The sequence below is a fragment of the Nyctereutes procyonoides genome, unplaced genomic scaffold, assembly GCF_905146905.1.
Source record: "Nyctereutes procyonoides isolate TBG_1078 unplaced genomic scaffold, NYPRO_anot_genome, whole genome shotgun sequence".
NCBI lineage: Eukaryota > Metazoa > Chordata > Mammalia > Carnivora > Canidae > Nyctereutes > Nyctereutes procyonoides.
In genome coordinates, this window is record NW_026575020.1 from 17,004,139 (window position 1) to 17,026,456 (window position 22,318).

Here is a 22,318-nt window from a genome sequence, read left to right on the forward strand (position 1 = left end):
TATTATTTGTTTTGTTATTGAGTGTAGACAGTTCTCTATGTATTCTAGATTCAAGTGCTTTATCAGTTATAAGCTTTGCAAATATTTTCTTTCAGTCTGTGGTTTGTCTTTTTATTTTCTTAACAGTGATTTTCAAAGAACAGAAGGTTTAAATATTGATAAAGTCAGATTTGTCTATTTTTCTTTTTTGGATCATACTTTTGGTATCATATCTGAAAAATCTTTGCCTAACCTCGGGTTACAGAGATTTTTCTCAATATTTTCTAGATGTTTGTGGTCCATGATGCATTTTAAGGTAATGTTTGTATATGGTGCAAGATATGGGTCCAAGTTTATTCATTTACAACCAATTGTTCCAGCCACATTTATTGAAATGAATGTCTCCTCGCCACTGGATCACCATCTTTGTCAAAAATAAGTTACCCGTATATGTGTGGATCTATTTCTGGATTCTCTATTCTCTTCCATCGATTTATTTGTCCATTTTTACAATTCCACACTGTCTTGCAATCAGTTAATGTTAATACTCCAGCTTTGTTCTTTATCAAAGCTGAATTGACCCATTCTAGGTCCTTTACATTTTTGTATGAATTTTAGAATCAGCCTGTCAATTTAAACAAAAAAAGCTCACATGAATTTTTATTAAGATTGCAATTGGCGGGCAGCCCAGGTCACTCAGCAGTTTAGCACTGCCTTGAAGGTGTGATCTTGGAGACCCGGGATTGAGTCCCACGTTGGGCTCCCTGCATGGAGCCTGCTTCTCCCTCTTCCTGTGTCTCTGCCTCTGTGTGTGTGTGTGTGTGTGTGTCATGAATAAATAAATAAAATCTTAAAAAAAAAAAAGATTTCAATTGGTGGGGAGCACCTGGCTTGCTCAGTTGGTGGAGTATGTGACACTTGATCCTGGGATTGTGATTTCAAGCCCCATGTTGGGTGTAGAGATTACTAAAAAAAAAAAAAAAAAAAAAAAATTGCAGTTGGAAGAATTAACATCTTAAAAATATATTTTTAAAGATTTTATTTATTTATTCATGAAGGACAGAGAGAGAGAGAGAGTGAGGCAGAGACACAGGCACAGGGAGAAGCAGGCTCCATGCAGGGAACCCGTCATGGGACTCATCCCGGGTCTCCAGGATCAGGCCCTGGACTGAAGGTGGCGCTAAACCACTGAGCCACCCGGGCTGTCCAACATCTTAAAAATATTGATCATCCACATATAAATAAGGCATACTCCTCCATTATTTGGTTCTTCCTTCATTCTCTCAAGTGTTTTGTAGTTTCCATGTATAGGTCTTGCTCATCTTTGGTCACACTTATTTCTGAATATTTTACAGTTTTATGCTACTGTTGTTTTTTTAAAAAAGATTTTATTTATTTATTCATGAGAGATACAGAGCGAGAGGCAGAGACATAGGTAGAGGGAGAAACAGGCTCCATGCAGGGAGCCCCTTGTGGGACTCTATCCCAGGACTCTGGAATCATGACCCAAGCCAAAGACAGATGCTCAACCACTGAGCCACCCAGGCATTCTGCTACTGTTGGTTTGTATTTCAATTTCTGAATATTTGCTGTTAGTGTATAAGAATATAATTGATTTTTGTATACTTATTTTGTGTCCTTAAATCTGACTAAACTCATTTATTAATTCTAGTAGAGTTTTGTATATTGCACAAAATATTCTACACAAATGAACATGTCATCCATGAATAAAGACTTCCTTTTCAACTGAAGGTTTTTAAATTCTTCTTGTTTATTGCACTGGATAAAACCTCCAGCCAAAGAGCACCTGCATGGCTCAGTCACTTAAGTGTCTTACTCTTGAGTTTGGCTCAGGTCATGATCTCAGGGTCATGAAATCAAGCCCAACATTGGGCTACAAGCTCAATGTAGGGTCTGCTTGAGATTCTCTCTCTCCCTCTCCTTCTGCCCCTCTCCCCTGCACTCTCTCTTTCTCCAAAAGAAATAAATAAATCTTTTAAAAATACCTCCAGTACAATATTGAATCAGCATGGTGAGAGGAAACAAACTTGTCTTGTTATTGATTCTAGGGAGAAAGCATTCAGTCATTCACCATTAAGTTTGATGTTGGATGTGGATTTTTTGCAAATGCCTTTTAATAAGTTGAAGAAATTTTCTTTTTTAAAGAGATTTTATTTATTTGAGAGAGAGTGGGGGAGAGTATGAGCAGAGGGAGAAGCAGACTCCCCACTGAGTCCCATGCCAGGTATCATGTGGGGTTCCATGTGGGGCTCAGTATCCTGGGATCATGATCTGAGCTGAAGGCAGATGTTTAACCGACTGAGCCACAGAGGTGTCCTGAAGAAATTTTCTTGTATTCCCATTTGCTGAGAGTTTTTATTAGGAATGTTTGCTGGGATTTTGCCCAATGCATTTTCTGTATCTGTCAGATGAATCATATGGTTCTTCTTTTTTAGTTTGTTAAACTGATTTATTTTTTAATGATAACTTACCTTGCATTCCTGGGATATACCCTCCTTTACTGTCATGTATTATTCTTTTCATATATTGATGAATTTGATTGGCTAAAATTTTATTTATAATTTTTACATATATGTCTGTGAGGAATATTAATCTATAGTTTTCCTTTCTCATAATATCTTTGATGGCTTTGGTGTCAAGGTAATGCCAAACTCAGAATGGTTGAGAGATATTCTGCACTCTTCACTTTTCTGGAAGTTTGTATAGAATTGATATTATTCATTCCTTAAGTGTTAGGTAAGATTTACAATGGAGTTTTCTTTGTAGGATTGTTTTTAACAGTTTCAATTTCAATAGATACAGAGGTACACAGATTATCTATTTCTTCTTGACTGAGTTTTCGTAGGTTGATTCAAGGGATTTTTTTTTCCCAATTAATTTAAGCTTCCAAATTTATGGACATAAAATTAAAATATTTCCTTTCAGTATATACAGAATCTATAGTAATGTGCTCTCTTTTATTCCTGATATTAGCAATTCATGTCTTCTCTCTGTTTTTTCCTGATTAGTGTAGTTAGAAGTTTATCAATTATATTGACATTCATATAATAACAGCTTTTGATATTATTGATTTTCTCTATTGCTTTCTCTTTTTTTTCCACATTGGAATAATTTTTAATATTTAAATACAAAAAGTGAGCACTTTTTTTTAGGCAGGTCTCTCATAGCCAAAATGGGCAGAGGAAATGAGCTGCTGCTCTGTCCTCCACAGTCCCCATCCTGTGGTTGAAGCTGCTGCCCGGCCCTCCCTCCTTTCCAACATAGAAATTCAGTGGCTGCTTTACACTACAGCTGTAATGCATTATGTGTTTCATATTGTGTGCATGTCCCTCCCCAACGTCTCCATGCTTAAAAACAAAAATGGTGAGGGGTACCTCCTTCCCAGTGGCATCAATTCCTATGCCACAATGGGATAGTGAGATCCTCCGGTCATAAGTGATTTAGTGAGAAAGGGGGTGGAAGGCCAGAGCTGGAGTAACCGTCTGCATTGCTGCACTCTTGCTATGAGTGCAAGAGTGAGAACAGAAGAAATGGGACGGCGTGGAGGGCACAGTTGCAAGTTAGGAGACTCCGTGAGACACTGGGGAGAATTCTCCCCAAAAGGTTTAGATAAATCAATGTGACAAAGTTTTAAAAAAATAAAATAAAAAGGAATCCAAATAATCAGCAGTTCAAACACTATTGAATTTTCAAACTTGTCCCAAGACAAGTCAAGTAGCAGTAGCAATCTAGATTTTTCCAGGAAGTGAAGGTAGAGCCCCTGGCATTCCTCCTGAGAGCCCTGTGTTAGGCCCTAAAAGTATCCTCCTCTGCTGCAGTTGCTGCTGCTCCATTTGCAACTTCTCAGTCTCAAAGACAACAGGAAGAACCAGGATCATGAAGGAAGTGGTCCCAATCCACAAGGCTGCCCTGGAAAACCTGTACATTTTTTGAGCCACAAAGAGGGAGAGATCAAAAGTGACTCCAGCCGCGGACGGGACCCTCTCTGGGAACATCTCCGTCAGATCCCACAGTCTCTCCGACAGGGTCTCATCTAGCTCCTCTTCGTCTTCCTTCTCCAGCTCCTCTTTGGTCTTCTTGGCATCGCCTTTCGGAAGCAATTTGTCCGGGGACAGGGGCGCCCCAGGGCAGCCAGCGGCGGCGGTGGCCATGGCTGCGGGGCTCTCTATTGCTTTCTTTGGTTTTGTTGATTTCTATTCTATTATGTATTATTTCTTGTTTTCTACTTACTTTGGGTTTAATCTACTCTTTTTTCTAGTATCTTTTTTTTTTAATTTTTATTTATTTATGATAGTCACAGAGAGAGAGAGAGAGAGAGAGGCAGTGACACAGGCAGAGGGAGAAGCAGGCTCCATGCACTGGGAGCCCGACGTGGGATTCGATCCCGGGTCTCCAGGATCAGGCCCTGGGCCAAAGGCAGGCGCTAAACCGCTGCGCCACCCAGGGATCCCCTCTTTTTTTTTTTTTTTTTTTATTTATTTATGATAGTCACACAGAGAAAGAGAGAGAGGCAGAGACATAGGCAGAGGGAGAAGCAGGCTCTATGCACCGGGAGCCCGACGTGGGACTCGATCCCCAGTCTCCAGGATTGCGCCCTGGGCCAAAGGCAGGCGCCAAACCGCTGCGCCACCCAGGGATCCCCTTTTTCTAGTATCTTAAGGTGTATGTTGAGATCAATTACTTAAGATCTTTCTTCTTTTCTGATACAAGCTATTGGTACTAAAAATTCTCTCTAGTCAAAATACTTTTCAATTTTTCTGATTTCTTCTTTCCAAATGCATTATTTAGAAGTGTATTATTTAGTTACCAAATATCTGGGGATTTAAGTATTTCTGTTATTGATTTCTAATTATTTATTTTATTTTATTTATTTATTCATGAGACACACACACACACACACAGAGAGGCAGAGGGAGAAGCAGGCTCCATGCAGGGAGCCCGAGGTGGGACTCGATCCTGGGTCTCCAGGATCACGCCCTGGGCTGAAAGCGTTACTAAACTGCTGAGCCACCTGGGCTGCCCTTGATTTCTAATTAAATTGAATTGGGGACATAAAATATACTTAACAGGACATACATCATTTTAACTGTATTAAGATTTGTTCTATGGCCTAGAATATGGTTTATCTTGGTAAATGTCCCATGAGTTCTTGATAAGTGTTCATCCTGCTGTTGGTCAGAATGTACAAGGTCATTGATGATTCAAGTTGTATGCCTGTACTCATTTTCTCTCTAATTGTTCTTGTTGTGATTGAGAGGGGGGTTTTGAAATCTCCTTTTTAAAAATTTATTTATTTATTTATCTCAGTTGGTTCTATGCAGGCCCAATGCAGAACCTGAACTCACAACCCCAATATCAAAACCTGAGGGGAGATCAGTGTCAGACACTTAATCGATTGAGCTACCCAGGTACCTCTGGAATCTCTCACTCTCTCTTTTAAAGATTTATTCATCTATTTTAGAGAGAGAGAAAGAGAGATTGCAAGTGTGTGGAGAGGTGGAGAATCTTCAAACAGACTCCCCGCTGAGTGCAGATCCCAATGTGTGACTCAGTCCCCTGACCTATGAAATCACAACCTGACCCAAAACCAAGAGTCAGAGTTACAGTGGACTGAGCCACCCAGGTGCCCCCTGAAAACTTCTTTTAAATATTGCATTTGTTTATTTCTTCTTTCAATTTTACCAAATTTTGTATTATGTATTTTGGAGCTCTGTTAGTAGATGTGTAAACATTTAAGATTGTTATGTCTTCTTCATGTCATCCTTCATGCAAATAGATTTATTCAAATACACATGTTTTGCCTTCTACTTCATTCAAAAAAGAATTTGAGGCAGATACATTCATTTAGCATCCACTATGTTCAAGATACTAAAGTAGTGTTTCTCGAAAACTAAATTCTTATCACAGTTTTACAGAAATAAATACATTGTACACAGGGGCCCAATATAAACATTTATTTATACTTATATATTATATATGTACATCTAAAAATATTTCACACAAAAAATTAAATCTTACTACATGTGATGCAATCTGATATTTTCTCTTCTGTGTCATTAAAAAAATCCATACTAGTTTTAAAAAACTAAATTGATGAATGACCAAAATAATGGATTACAACTTGCAGATTGAAAAAGACTATATAAGGGGAACCCTGAGTGGTGCAGCAGTTTGGCGCCTGCCTTTGGCCCAGGGCGCGATCCTGGAGACCTGGGATCGAATCCCATGTTGGGCTCCCAATGCATGGAGCCTGCTTCTCCCTCTGCCTATGTCTCTGCCTCTCTCTCTCTCTCTCTCTCTCTGTGACTATCATAAATAAATTTAAAAAATTAAAAAAAATTTAAAAAAATAGAAAAAGACTATATAAGGATGGTAGAAATATGAAAAACACAGTTTCATGCCTTAAAGAAGCTTTCATTGTATTGGCAGAAGGCAGACATATACACTGGCAGTCAACATGATAAACTGTGATAGAACACAAGGCATTGTGGGATATTAGAGTTGATGAAGTGAACAAAATGGTTAGTTTTTCAGGTCAAGGGAATAGCAAAAGGAAAGAATTAGAGCCTAAAGTTAGAAGTGAAGAGTAATTGGGATATGAAGCTAGAAACAGATAAGAACCCAAGTCATTTAGAGCTTTGTATGAGGAATTTGGTCTTTATCCTACAGGTGATAGGAAGCTTCAAAGGATTGTTAAGTAGAGACTTGACATGATAAGATTGGTGTTTTAGAAAGATCACTCTGGTTGCATTGTGGAAGATAGTTAGAGAGGGGCAAAACTAGGGACAAGAGGACTATTTAGAAAGTTATTAAAAAAAAAAAAAAAGAAAGTTATTGCAAAGGCCCAGGTAGGAAATGATGATGACCTGAACTAAATCAGTGGAAGTGATAATAGAGGCATATTTTAGAGATTGATTGAAGGATTAATGATTTAGTAACTGACTTAATGTAGAAATAATGCTGAGGGTAAGAGATGAGAATGTGATGTAATATCTCCCATCCATTCATTTAATCATTGGATCTAAAGTAATTCTTAAAGATATTCTGTACATTAGGCACTCTACTGGGTGTTGGACATCCAGTAGTTAACAAAACAAGTGTGGTTTCTACTCTCATGAAGCTTACAGGTATTTGGGGGAGCAGACATTATGCTAATAAATGCATAAATAGATTCATAAAAATTGTGATAACTACCATGAAAGGAAGGAACACAACATGCAGAAGACTGAAACTGGACCACTCTCTCACACCAGACACAAAAAGAAATTCAAGATGAATGAAAGACCTAAATGTGAGACAGAAAACCAACCATCAAAATCTTAGAGGAGGGCAGCTGGGTGGCCCAGTGGTTGAGTGTATGCCTTTGACTTAGGGTGTGATCCCGGGGACTGGGATCGAGTCCATGCATCAGGCTCCTCAAAGGGAGCCTGCATCTCCCTCTGTCTATGTCTCTGCCTCTCTCTGTGTGTCTCTCATGAATAAATAAATAAAATGTTTTTAAAAAATCCTAGAGAAGAGCACAGGCAACAACCTCTTTGACCTTGGCTGTAGCAACTTCTTGCTAGACACACCTCCAGAGGCAAGGGAAACAAAAGCAAAAATGAACCACTGGGACTTCATCAAGACAAAAAGCTTCTGCACAGCAGAGGAAATAATCAGCAAAACTAAAAGGCAGCTGACAGAATGGGAGAAGATATTTGCAAGTGGCATATCGGATAAAGGGCTAGTATCCAAAATACATAAAGAACTTATCAAGATCAACACCCAAATAATAAAAAAATCCAGTTAAGAAATGGGCAGAAGGGGCAGCCCCAGTGGCGCAGCAGTTTAGCGCCGTCTGCAACCCGGGTTGTGATCCTGGAGACCTGGGATCGAGTCCCACGTCAGGCTCCCTGCCTGGAGCCTGCTTCTCCCTCTGCCTGTGTCTCTGCCTCTCTCTCTCTCTCTCTAAATAAATAAATAAATAAATAAATAAATAAATAAATCTTTAAAGAAAAAAGAAATGGGCAGAAGATATGACAGACATTTCTCCAAAGAAGACATACAGATGACCAACAGACACACAAAAAGATGCTCAGCATCACTCATCAGCAGGGAAATACAAATCAAAATGACAGTGAGATATCACCTCACACCTGTCAGAATGGTTAAACCAAACAGCATGGGAAACAAAGGATGTTGATGAGGAGGTGGAGAAATGCTCTTACACTGTTGGTGGGAAAGCAAACTGGTGCGGCCACTGGAAAACAGTATGGAGGTTCCTCAAAAAGTTAAAAACAGAACTACTGTATGACCCAGCAATTGCACTACTAGATATTTACCCCAAAGATAAAGAAATAATGATTTGAAGGGGCACATGCACCCCAATGTTCATAGCAGCACTGTCTGTAATAGCCAAAATGAAAATTGCCCAGATGTCCATCAACTGATGAATGAATAAAGAAGATGTGGTACACACACACACACACACACACACACACACACACGGAATATTACTCAGCCACCAAAAAGAATGAAATCTTGCCACTTGCAATGACATGGTTGGAGTTAGAGTGTATTATGCTAAGTGAAATAAGTCAGAGAAAGATAAATACCATATGATTTCACTCCTATGGTAGAATTTAAGAAACGAAACAGGGGAAAAGAAGGAAAAATGAAAGGAAATAAAAACAGGGAGGCAAACTGTAAGAGACTCTTAACTATAGGGGACAAACTAAGGGTTGCTGGAGGGTGGTGGATGGGGGCAAGGAGTAAATAGTTTATGGGCATGAAGGAGGCCACTTGATGTAATGAGCACTGGGTATTATATGCAAGTGATGAATCACTAAATTCTGCCCATGAAATTAATTCTACACTCTATGTTAACTAATTTGAAATTAAATAAAGCCTTGAAGAAATAAAAAAATATGGTAAATGTTATGTTGTATATATTCTACCACAATTAAAAAAAAAAGTAGAAAAAAGTGCTTGTGAAGCAATCTGAGCGCAGAATGCTAGATACCTAGGATTTTCCCCAATCTTTTCTTTTTTGCCCTAGTCTAGTGGAATTTTCTTTTTTTTTTAAGAGAAAGAGCAAGGGGCAGCCCAGGTGGCTCAGTGACTTAGCACCTCCTCCGGCCCAGGGCCTGATCCTGGAGACCCGGAATCGGGTCCCACCTCAGGCTCCTGCGTGGAGTCTGCTTCTCCCTCTGCCTGTGTCTCTGCCTCTCTCTCTCTCTCTCTCTCTCTCTCTCTCTCTCTTCGTGTCTCTCATTAATAAATAAATAAAATCTTAAAAAAAAAAAGAGAGAGAGCTAGCGAGCATGGAGACGAGTGGTGGGGGAGGGGAAGAGAGAGAGAAAGAGAGAATCTTAAGCAGGCTCCTTGCCCAGTACAGAGCCCAACACAGGGCTTGATCCCATGATCATGACCTGAGCCAAATCAAGAGTCAGATGCTTAACTGACTGAGCCACCCAGGCATCCCCCAATGGAAAAATTTAAAGCCGTTTTCTTTTTCTGAATTTTTCCAAAGGATTCGATTTCGGTTTTGTAGAAACAACTGTTTTTTCATTTATATTTCAAATGACAATTATGTGATGGTTTATATAATAATCATTTAAATTATGTAATTACAATAACAAGTATATCTAGCATAAACAAGCTGAATAAACACAACTGATTCTTGGTATGTCTACCACTCTCTAATGAGAGCAAAAATCTATATGTATAGCAGGCAGTGGCATATTACCTAAATGCTATCAGTGTGCTATGAGCATGAGCCAGTATGTTTTATTTATAGAAGCAATGGAGAGTATTAACTTGTATTTTTTTTTTATTAACTTGTATTATGTTGGTTAAATAGAGCCTAGTTATAAGAGTTTCTATTTTAATTCCAGGGGATGACCAGGAAGCAGTGGGGATAGGAGTTTAAAAGAATATAGAAAATAGGAAAGATTGAATCTAAATCCCCAAGCATTTTTAGTAAGCTGTAGCCAGACAGATCTAGTGAATTTTCTATTTCTTGAATTCTAGTTGCTGAAAACTGACTGGCACCATCATCTTTTGAGGAGTTAAATTTTAGTCATGGAATTTCTATTTGAACTAAAATTACATGACTTATATTTTGATTTAAACCTAATGACAGCAAATTGGTTCATAGTGGAATATAGTAATTCTGGATAAACATAAATTTTGTGTTTCAAAATGAAACAAAGTTTTCTAATTACAATGAACAAGAGAATGTAATTAGTCCCAATTGCCAAATGAGACACTGCGCCAAGAATTTCAAGAACAGGAAAAAAATAGAATTGTATTCAATATGAATGCCAGGGAAAGAATGCTTCCAAAAGGCTCTAAGACTCTCCACAGAAAAACAGTTCCATTAGTTCCTTAAATCTCCATATCCATACCTTTCATCAACACTGAGAATTTTCTCAATTTTCAAATTCCTGGTTTGGTATTCTGTTTTCCTTTATTAAAACTCCTGTCATTGCTCTGAAATCTCCTCCTCAGTTTATAAAGTTCAAATTTATGAAGGTCTTGAGGATTTTGTTTTCCAACAGTATCAAATTTTTCCTTTTAATGTAACTAGTAAGGAAGAATATAAACAAGGGCTGGACAGGGGCCCTCTGGCATCCAAAGAAAGAAATGTATTTTTTCCCTACCCCTTGCTTGTTGTCTTCTGGGTCTCCATCTAAGAAAATGACAAAGTTTCTGTCTTGGTAACTTGCTTGGTCTGTCAAATGACTGCAGATATGACGCTTCTCCTTATCACAGGAATGATTACACTGAAAATAGACTCTCATCAGAAGACAATTTTTCTCAATTCATCACCCTTCCAAGGACATTATGAATGCATCATTTTCCCAGAGTGAGCAACAGTAAAGCATCATGGAAAGATGCCACATTAGGCTTCTATCTATTCCAGGGGGCACCTGGGTGGCTCAGTCGATTGAGTGGCTGCCTTTGGCCCAAGTCCTGATCTGGGGGTCCTCAGATCAAGCCTTGTGTCAGAGTCCCTGCTTAAGCAGGGAATCTACTTCTCCCTCTCCCTCTCCCCTCCCCCCTACTCATACTCATTCGCTCTCAAACAAATGGGAAAAAGTTGGGGATAAGTGTCAAAGCATCATATGATTATAGTATCTTATTAAAATTGGTGTTTTTACCTGCAAAAATTTTCTCTCATTATCCTCACTTGGCTTGAGAGTTGCTGCTTTCTACTCAACCAAAAATATGAAAGATTTAAGTACTAAGCATATAAGTACTGAGTATACTGCAGTATGTTGTGTTGGCTTCACCCACCTATTGGCTCTCATCCACCAGAATTCAAAATGGAAAATGTACCTAATGATGGTTTATACATAACTTCTGGGAAGGCTTCTTGGATTTAATTTTTAAAAATTTAACCCTATAATTTATTTCATGTAAGTGGTCCCAAAGAGATCTCCATAATGACCAGCTTTAATTTATATGCCTCAAATATCCACAGCGCTTGGATAAATGGAAGGCCCTGGTCTTAAAAAATGACAGCATGCTTGGTTACAGGCACGATACAATAGTTTGGAATTAACTAAAATTAAAAGAGCTATATACTCTACCTCCTGCTTATTTAGCTACCTAAAAGGTTATTCTAACTGCATCTGATCAAATATATTAGTAGAATTAGATTTAATCCATTGTTCAATACTAATTCCTTATGTAGCATTAGGCAAATTGTCTAAATATCTTGTCTTCTGTACATGTATAAATGGAGATTATACTCGTGCATTCTGTGATGAAATACTGAACTCCTGCTTTTGTTGCCACGCCCCAAGGGTTTAAGGCTACTTCCTGTGTTTAAGGCTTGGGAAAGTAACCCAAAAGTATTAGAGATATTAGTCCCACCTTTCTTTTTTACTTATGATTACTCAAAGTAAAGTAAAAAAAAGTAAAGGCTTTTGTGTTTTGACTTATGCTCTTCCCTCTGTAGTTATATATTAAAATTCTACTTATATCTTTGAAAGTGAATTCATACACTTGACCCTTGAACAACATGGAGGTTAGGGGTGCTGACCCTCTGCACAGTTGAAAATTTTGCATATAATTTTTGACTCTCTAAAAACTTAACTACTAGTAGCTTACTGTTGACTGGAAGACTTACCAATAACATAGAGTCAATTAACACACATTTTATGTGCTATATATATTATACTGTATCCTTTTTTACTTTTAAAGATTTTATTTATTTATTCATGAGAGACACAGAGAGGGAGAAACATAGGAAGAGGGAGGAGAAGCAGACTCCATGCAAGGAGCCCAACATGAGACTCGATCCCAGGACCCCAGGATCACGACCTGAGCCAAAGGCAGATGCTCAACCACTGAGCCACCCAGCATCTCTATTATACTGTATCCTTAAAGTAAGCTAGAGAAATGAAAATGTAATTAAGAAAATCACAAGAAAGAGAAAATGAATTTACAGGATTGTAATATGTTCATAGAAAAAAAATCCATGTATTGGTGGACTCACACAGTTCAAACTCATGTTGTTCAAGGGTCAACTATATATGCAAAGCACTTAGAACAGTACCTAGTTCATGATACTATGTAAATGTTTGCTCTTATTAATATATTTGTATTCCAACTCTTTTGTGAAATCTTCCCTAGCCTCATCTGGCCACTCCTGTACAACCATGTTTCTTGGGCTTGTCTTCCTATTTAAGCTTATGTTGAACTTAATTGTTTATCTTTATCTTTCCTTCACCAGACAGTAAGACATTTCTATCATCCTTCCCATTGCCTAGCATATTACTTTTCAAACATTATTTCTTTAAAAATTGTTAATTGATTTAATTGTAATGATGATTTTCAAAACCATTTGGAAGTTATCAATTACCAGTATAATATTCTCTCTTAGATCTGCCTACTAATAGACTTATATCTTTACAAGTGAATTAATACACTTGTCCCTTGAACAACATGGAGGTTAGGGGTGCTGTCCTTCTGCACAGTTGAAAATCTGCATATAACTTTTGGCTTTCCAAAAGCTTAACTACTAATAGCAGTTTTATGCAGACACATTGGAGTTTCAGTAAGATTAGGCAAGTGGCATAGTCAAATGGCAAGGATCAGAAAAAGGTATTTTCAAAACAACAATAAAATGCACAAACAATGGGATTCACAATGAGATTAATTTAGACTGGAACTCACTAAAGCAAAGACAATTTTTTTTAAAGATTTATTTATTTATGAGAGAGAGAGAGAGAGAGAGAGAGAGAGAGAGGCAGAGGCAGAGGCAGAGACACAGGAGGAGGGAGAAGCAGGCTCCATGCCGGGAGCCCGACGCGGGACTTGATACCGGGACTCCAGGATCGCGCCCTGGGCCAAAGGCAGGCGCTAAACTGCGGAGCCACCCAGGGATCCCCAGAAAAGACAAGATAAGATTAGGGACAAGGATAGATTTAGGTAAATGAACAGAGCAGCTGAAGTATGGTTCAGACCCCATTTATAGATAGGAAAGAGAAGTTGTAATCTTAAGAAAGCATCTGAAATCGTTTTCAAGTGTTTCATTAACAGGTGACTGTGGGGTAGGAGATTAAAAAGAACTATAGTCTCTTAAATAAAAAGGATACATCTTTTTACATTAGTTCTGTCCACAAGATGTTTGTTAAAGGATTCCTGTTTACTAGAATGGCTTCCATTTAACCAGGATCATCTTCATGTGTAGTGCTATTCCTTCAAAGAGGATCCGAGATATCATCACCACAAAGACCTATTCCAGTTTTCTAAAGTCTAGGAATTTCCATATGGAATTTGTTCTCTAGAACTCCTAATAGCTGGACTTTTGACTAGAATACTAGGCTGTTTCCCCCTCATGCTCATTAAATGGAATATCAGGTACATAAATCTCTAGATGTTGTTTGGTTGCAGATAGCAGGTCCCAAGTCTAAAAGTTAACCCCTGTCAATGGAGTGCCCCTAAGAAATGCTAAGTGGTTCAGACCACAAATTCCACAGCATCACTTACTTGAATCAGTGAAGGAAGGATAGGAGGGGAGTAGGGAGAACATTTTGTAGGAAGGAAAGTTTAATGTTGTGTTTGTGGTGACATAGAAGAGATCAGGAAAACACTGTCTAGATTTAAAGGTCACCAGGAATCTGAAGTCAAAGTTTTTTTTTGTTTGTTTTGTTTTTAAGTAGGCTCCATGCCCAGCATGGAGTGCAACATGGGGCTTGAACTCACAACCCTGAGATCAAGACCCGAGCTGAGATGAAGAGTCAGACGCTTAACCAACTGAGCCACTCAGTGCCCCTCAATAGGAGAACTAAAGAAATGTTTTTCTGTCTTCAAGAGGGCTAACGAGGACTGTGTGTGTAGATGGTTGGAAGTACTTGGCCTCTAGTGCATTAATATGCCCTGGGAACTGCAGTTCATTTTAAAATTTGTTTTTTTTTAATTTGTAGAAAGGTACTGGGTGACGGGCACAGAGGAGGGCAGTTGATGGGATGAGCATTGGGTGTTATACTATATGTTGGCAAACCAAACTTCAATTAAAAAAATTTGTAGAAAAGTACTCTCTGACAATCTAATTTTTTTTAAAGCAAGTGTCTACAAAGAGCTCAGGTTCTTGGGTAAAGAAACCTTTTGTTTCTATCCTTTAGACCCTTTTAACACTTGAGGATAGTTAACCAGAGGCTTTTAAACTCTGAGAATTCTATTGTCTGAGAAACGAGGTCATCTTTGACACCCCCTTCTCTGTAGTGGGCATGTGATGAAAAGATGAAAAAATCAGTTGGGCTTCTTTCATTCCTATGATGGTAGTCTGATGAAACTGTCAATTAGTTTCTGCTGAACTTGCTCCATCATTTCTAATCCTAATTCTCTCACCTTTTAATCAATTTGGTGAGTTGTTTGATGTCCTTATTTTTTTAATTTCCCTTTTCATTTAAGTCAACCAAAGTTGGTTCTTATATCTTCAATCTCTCTTTTCTCACACATTTTATTCAGTCCTGTTAATTACTTTCAAAATGGATCTTGAATTTATTCACTTTTATGCAGCTACTCTGATATCACCCCTAATCTAGGCTACCATCTTTTCTTACCCAGACCATTACAAGACCTTTCATGGTTCTGCTTTTATCATCCTCAAATCTAAACTATTCTCCATATTGCAACCACAGTTATCTTTTAAAACTCAAATCTGAGTTTTAGATTCCTCAGTCCAATATTCTTCAATTTCTTCCCATTGCTCTTAGAAGAAAAGAAGAAAATTTTAAATCCTCAATAGAGCCTATAAAACCTTTTATAATCTGGTTCCTGATATCTTCTCCAATCTTGTTTTATAGCATGCTCCCTAGTTGCTCACTGAGTTCCAGCAATTCTGACTTTCTTTTAGCTTCTTGAACATAATAAGCTCCTTATTAACTCAGGAACTTAAAACACGGTGCTTACTCCACCTAAAATACTTCTCTCTATCAACTATGTGCCTTGCTGGCCTTTATTTATTTCCTAATCTAAACTAATTTATACTTTTCTCTCTCAGAGCATTTTGTTCCTTTCACTTTTTATTTCATGTTTTTATTTAAATTCTAGTTGGTTAACATATACGGTAAAATTGGTTTCAGGTGTAGAATTTAGTGATTCATTATTTACATAAAACACCCAGTGCTCATCACAACAAGTGCCCTCATTAATACCCATCACCCATTTTGCCCATCCCTCACCTCCCTCCCTCCATCAATCTTCAGTTCTCTATAGTTAAAAGTCTCTTATGGTTTATTACCCTCACTTTTTTTTCCCTTCCCCTATGTTCATCTGTTTTGTTTCTTAAATTCCACATATAAGTGAAATCATATGGTATTTGTCTCTCTCTGACTGACTTATTTAAACTTAGCATAATACACTCTAGTTCCATCCATGTTGTTGCAAATGGCAAGATTTCATTCTTTTTGACGGTTGAGTGCTACTCCAATGTATATATATTTACACCATATCTTCTTTATTCATTCATCAGTTGATGGACATCTGGGCAATTTCCATTGCTCTGCTGTTGTTGATTATAGTGCTGCTGTAAGCATTGGGGTGCATATGCTCCTTCAAATCACAATTTTGGATCTTTGGGGTAAATATCTAGTAGTGCAATTGCTGGGTCATATGGTAGTTCTGTTTTTAACTTTTTGAGGAACCCTTCATACTGTTTCCCAGTGTGGCTGCACCAGTTTGCATTCCCACCAACAGTGTAAGAGCGTTTCTCCACATCCTCATCAACATCCTTTGTTTCCCATGCTGTTAGGTTTAACCATTCTGACAGGTGTGAGGTGATATCTCACTGTCATTTTGATTTGTATTTCCCTGCTGATGAGTGATGCTGAGCATCTTTTTGTGTGTCTGTTGGTCATCTGTATGTTTTCTTTGGAGAAATGTCTGTCATATCTTCTGCCCATTTCTTAACTGGATTTTTTTATTATTTGGGTGTTGATCTTGATAAGTTCTTTATGTATTTTGGATACTAGCCCTTTATCCGATATGCCACTTGCAAATATCTTCTCCCATTCTGTCAGCTGCCTTTTAGTTTTGCTGATTATTTCCTCTGCTGTGCAGAAGCTTTTTGTCTTGATGAAGTCCCAGTGGTTCATTTTTGCTTTTGTTTCTCTTGCCTCTGGAGATGTGTCTAGCAAGAAGTTGCTACAGCCAAGGTCAAAGAGGTTGCTGTCTGTGTTCTCCTCTAGGATTTTGATGGTTGGTTTCCTGTCTCATATTTAGATCTTTCATCCATTTTGAATTTATTTTTGTGGATGGTGCGAGAAAGTGGTCCAATTTTGTCTTCTGCATAACATTTACCATCTTAAACACTTTTAAGTGTATAGTTCAGTGATATTAAGTACACTGTTGTGCTATCATCACTACCATCTATCTTGAGAACTCTCTTCATATTATAAAACTGAAATTCTATACCCATTAAACAATAACTCTCTATTTTATCTGCCCCAAATCCCTGGCAACCACCATTCTACTTTCTGCCTTTATGATTTTCACTAAGCATTAATCTAAGTGGAATTATACCAAAATTGGTTTTTTTTGTAATTTTTAATTTTTCTTGTGAATGGCTTACTTCACTTATGTTCTCAAAATACATCCATGTTGTAATGTATATTCCTTTTGAAGTATGAATGATATTCTATTGTATGTATATACAACTTTTCCTTACCTATTCATCTACTAATTGACATTTGGGTTAATTCCATGTTTTAGCTGTTGTGAATAATGCTGCTATGAATTTGAATATACATATATCTTTTTGATAAGCTCTTTATATATTTTTGATACTACCCTTTATCAGATATGTCATTTGCAAATATCTTTTCCCATTCTGTAGGTTCCCTGTTGCTATTTCCTTTGCTATGCAGAAGCTTTTTATTTTGATGTAGTCCCAATACTTTATTTTTGCTTTTGTTTCCCTTGCCTCAGGAACATATCTAGAAAAATTTGCGATGGCCAATGTCAGAAAAGTTACTGCCTGTGTTCTCTTCTAGAATTTTTATGGTTTTAGGTGTTATGTTAAGGTCTTTAATCCATTTTGAATTTGTGTATAAGAAAGTGGGTCTAGTTTCATGCTCTTGCCTGTTGCTATCCAGTTTTCTCAACACCATTTGTTGAAGAGACTATCATTTTCTCATTGGATATTCTTTCCTGCTTTGTTGAAGACTAATTGACCATATAATTGTGGGTTTATTTCTGGGTTTTCTATTTTGTTCCATCGATCTATGTGTCTGTTTTTGTACTAGTACCATATTGTTTTGATATTACAGCTTTGTAATATAACTTGATGTCTGGAAATGTGATGCCTCCAGCTTTGTTTTTTTTCCAAACTGCTTTGGCTATTCAGGGTCTTTTGCAGTTCCATACACATTTTAGGATCATTTCTTCTATTTCTGTAAAAAATGCTGTTGGTATTTTGTTAGGGAGTGCATTAAATGTGTAGATTGCTTTGGGTAGTATAGCCATTTTAACAGTATTTGTTTTTTCAATCCATGAGAATGGAATATCTTTCCATTTCTTTGTGTCATCTTCAATTTCTTTCATCAATATTTTAAAGTTTTCAAGTACAGGTTTTTCACTTTTGTTAGGTTCATTCCTAGGTATCTTATCATTTTTTGGTGCAGTTGTAAATGGGATTGTTTTCCTAATTTCTTTTTTCTGCTGCTTCATTATTGATATATAGAAATGCAACAGGTTTCTGTACATTGATTTTGTATCCCACAGCTTACTGGATTCGTTTATCAATTTTAGCAGGGTATTTTTTTTTTTGGTTGAGTCTTTTGGGTTTTCTGTATATAGTATCATGTCATCTGCAAATAGTGAAAGTTTTACTTCTTTCTTACCAATTTGAATATCTTTTATTTCTTTTGGTGCCTGATAGCTGTGGCTAGGATTTCCAGGACTATGTTGAATAAAAGTGATGAGAATGAATATCCTTGTCTTGTTCCTGACTTCAGGGGAAAAGCTTTCAGTTTTTCTCCACTGAAGATGATATTAGCTGTGGATTTTCATATATAGTCTTTATTATGTTGAGCTATATTTCCTCTAGACCTATTTTTCAGAGAGTTTTTTTTATCATGAATGGATGTTGTAATTTGTCAAATATTTTTTCTCTGTCTATTGAACTGTTCATATGGTTCTTATCCTTTCTATTATTTTTGTGATGTGTCATGTTGATTGATTTGTGAATATTGAACTACCCTTGCAACCTAGGAATAAATCCCACTTTATCTTGGTGAATGATTTTTTAATGTTTGTCAGATTTTGTTTGCTAGTATTTTGTTGAGGATTTTTACATCTATATTCATCAGAGATATTGGCCCCTAGTTCCCTTTTTTTGTGGTGTCTTTATCTGATTTTGATGTCAGGATTATGCTGGCCTCATAGAATGAATTTGGAAGTTTCCCTTCTTTTTTATTTTTTGGAATAGTTTGAGAAGAATACACATTAACTCTTCTTTAAACATTTAGTAGAATTTGCCTGTGAAGCTATCTGGTCCTGGACTTTCGTTTTTTGGGAGTTTTTGATTACTGATTCAATTTCTTTGCTGATTATCAGTGTGTTCAATTTTTCTTTTCTTTCTATATTTTATATCTTTCTAGGAATTTATCTATTTCTTCTAGTTTTCCCAATTTGTTGGCATATAGTTTTTCATGATATTCTCTCATAATTGTATTTTTGAGGTGGTGGTTGTTATGTGTTCTCTCTCCTTTGTGAGTTTGAGTCCTTCCTTTTTTTTTTTTTTTCTTGGTAGCCTGGCTAGAGGTTTATCAATTTTATTGATTTTTCTCAAGGAATAAGCTCCTGGTTTCACTGATCTGTTCTATTGTTTTTTTAGTTTCTACATCATTTATTTCTGTTCTAATCTTTATTATTTCTTTTCTTCTGCTGGTTTTAGGTTTTGTTTATTCGTTTTCTAGCTCCTGTTGGTTATAGGTATAAGGTATAAGGGTAGGTTGTTTATTTGAGATTTTTCTTGCTTCTTGAGGTAGGCCTGTATAAACTCCCCTCTTAGAACTGCTTTTGCTGCATCACAAAGGTTTTGGACTGTTGTGTTTTCACTCTTACTTGTTTCCATGAACTTTTTTATTTCTTCTTTTATTGTTTAATTAACACTATGTTTAATTAACCTCTATGTATCTGTGGTCTTTCCAGATATTTTTCTTGTGGTTGACTTCCAGTTTCATAGTATTGTGGTCAGAAAAGATACATGGTATGACTTTGATCTTCTTGCATTTACTGAGGTTTGTTTTGTGGCCTAATATGTGATCTATTCTGGAAAATGTCCTGTGTGCACTTGAAAATAATGTGTATTCTGATTTTTTAGGTTGGGATGTATCTTCTGATGCACAAAATTTTAAAATTTTTGTCTCATCCAATTTGTTTATTTTTTTCTTTTGTTGCCTGTACTTTTGGTGTCCTATCCAAAAAAAATCAATGCCAAAAGCCAGAGTAATAAAGATTTTTGCCCTATGTTTCTTTTAAAGAATTTTATAGTTTTAACTCTTATGTTTAGGTCTTAATTCATGGAGTTATTTTTTTATATATAGTATTATTTCATAGTCTAACTTCATTCTTTTGCATGTGGATATCCAGTTTTCCCAGCAGCATTTGTTGAAAAGACCCCCTTTCCCTTATTGAATTATTGTGGCACTCTTGTCAAAAATCATTTGCCTACATTTGTGATGATTTATTTCTGGGCTTTCTAGTCTATTCCATTACTCTATATGTCTTATGTTGTTTTGATTATTGTAGCTTTGTAGAAAGTTTTGGAATCAGAAATATGAATCCTTTAGATTTGTTCTTTTTGAAGACTGATTTGGCTATTTAGAGTCTCTTGAGATTTGGTATGAATTTTAGGATTTTTTTTATACTTCTGCAAAAAATATTGGTGGGATTCTGTAGAGATTGCATTGAATCTGTAAGATTGTTTTGGGTAGTATTAACATGGTAACAGTATTAAGTCTTCTAGTCTGTGAGCATGGAATACGTTTCCATTTATTTATGCCTTCTAAAATTTCTTTGAGTGGGATGCCTGGTATCTCAGCATTTGAGCATCTGCCTTTGGCTCAGGGTGTGATTTTAGAGTCCTAGGATCAAGTCCCACATCAGGCTCCCTGTAAGGAACCTGCTTCTCCCTCTATGTCTCTGCCTCCCTCTCTGTGTCTCTCATGGATAAATAAATAAAATCTTTTTAAAAAAATAAAATTTCTTTGAGCAATGGCTTGTAGTTTTCATCATACAAGTCTTTTACCTCCTTGGTTAATTCCTAGGGTTTTATTTTTTGATACTACTGTAAATAGAACTGTTTTCCTAATTTCCTTTTTAGTTGTTCATTGTTAACATACAGAAATGCAACTGATTTTTGTGTGTTGGCTTTATTTTATGCTAAATTAAATTGTTCTAATTTTTTAAATGAAATCTTTAGGGTTTTATACTTACAAGATCATATCACTTGTAAACAGAGATCTTTTTACTTTTTCCTATCCAATTTGAATGTCTTTTATTTCTTTTTATTGCCTAATTTCTCTGGCTAGAACTGCCAGTAGTATGTTGAATAGAAGTGGCAAAGTGGGCATCCTTGCCTCATTTTTGATCTTAGAGAAAAAAATTTCCGGGATCCCCGGGTGGCGCAGTGGTTTGGCGCCTGCCTTTGGCCCAGGGCGCGATCCTGGAGACCCAGGATCGAATCCCACGTCGGGCTCCCGGTGCATGGAGCCTGCTTCTCCCTCTGCCTGTGTCTCTGCCTCTCTCTCTCTCTCTCTCTGTGACTATCATAAATTAAAAAAAAAAAAAATTTCCATCTTTCAACATTGAGTATGATGTTTGCTGTGGATTTTTAATATTTGGCTTTTATTATATATTGAGGTAGCTTCCTTCCACTTCTAGTTTGTTGAGTGTTTTTTAAATCATGAAAGTGTGTTGATTTTTGTTAAATGCTACCTTCTGCATCAATTGAGATGATCTTGTATATTTTTTTCTGTTAGTATGATGTATTACATTGGTAAGTTTTCATATATTGGAACATGCTTGCACTCTGGGAATAAATCCCACTGAATTTATTCAGTGTATAATCCTTTGAATATTGTGTTAAATCCAGTTTGCTGGTGTTTTGTTGAGGACTTTTGCAAAAGTATTCATAAAGGATTTCAGTCCATAGTTCTTTCTTATTTTGTAGTGCCTTTGTCTGGCTTTGGTTAGGGGAAAGCTGGCCTCAAAGCATAGGTTAGGGAATGTTTCTTCTTCAATTGTTTTGGAAAGTATGAGAAGTATTGGTGTTAGTTCTTTTTTTAAGATTTTACTTATTTATTTGAGAGAAAGACTAAGTGACAGAGAGAGCATGAATGGTGGAGGGGCAGAGGAGAGGGAGAGAAGCAGACTCCCCTGCTGAGCAGAGAGCCTGATGTGGGTCTCCACCGCAGGACCTTAGCTGAAGGCAGATGCTTAACCAGTTGAACCACCCAGGCATCCCAGGGGTTTATTCTTATTTAAATATTTTGTAGAATTCACCAGTGAAGCCATCACCATTGCTTTTCTTTGTTGGGATATTTTTTATTACTGATTCAATCTTCTAACTAGGTATAGGCCTATTTAGATTTTCTATTTTTCATGATTTAGTCTTAGTAGGTTTTGTGTTTCTAGGAATTTGTCCATTTTATATAGATTATCCAACTAGTTGGTATGCATAGTACTCCCTTATAATCCTTTTTACTTCTGTAGAATCAGTAGTAATGTCTCCATTTTCATTTCTGATTTTAGGAATTTGAATCTTCTCTCTGTTTTTCTTAGTCCATTTTAAATGTTTATCCAATGTGTTGATCTT

General features: G+C 36.9%; 1 protein-coding gene across 1 annotated transcript; it reads right to left on the reverse strand.

The window, feature by feature from the left end:
- Nucleotides 1-3,646: 3,646 nt before the first annotated feature.
- Nucleotides 3,647-4,151, reverse strand: LOC129515695 (mitochondrial import receptor subunit TOM22 homolog). The gene has a single exon (XM_055334719.1). The coding sequence runs from the start codon at nt 4,149-4,151 to the stop codon at nt 3,729-3,731; it is 423 nt and encodes a 140-aa protein (XP_055190694.1). The 3' UTR covers nt 3,647-3,728.
- Nucleotides 4,152-22,318: the final 18,167 nt, after the last annotated feature.

Coding starts and splice junctions, on each gene's coding strand:
- LOC129515695 (XM_055334719.1), bottom strand. CDS start 4,151: ATGGCCACCGCCGCCGCTGGCTGCCCTGGGGCGCCCCTGTCCCCGGAC.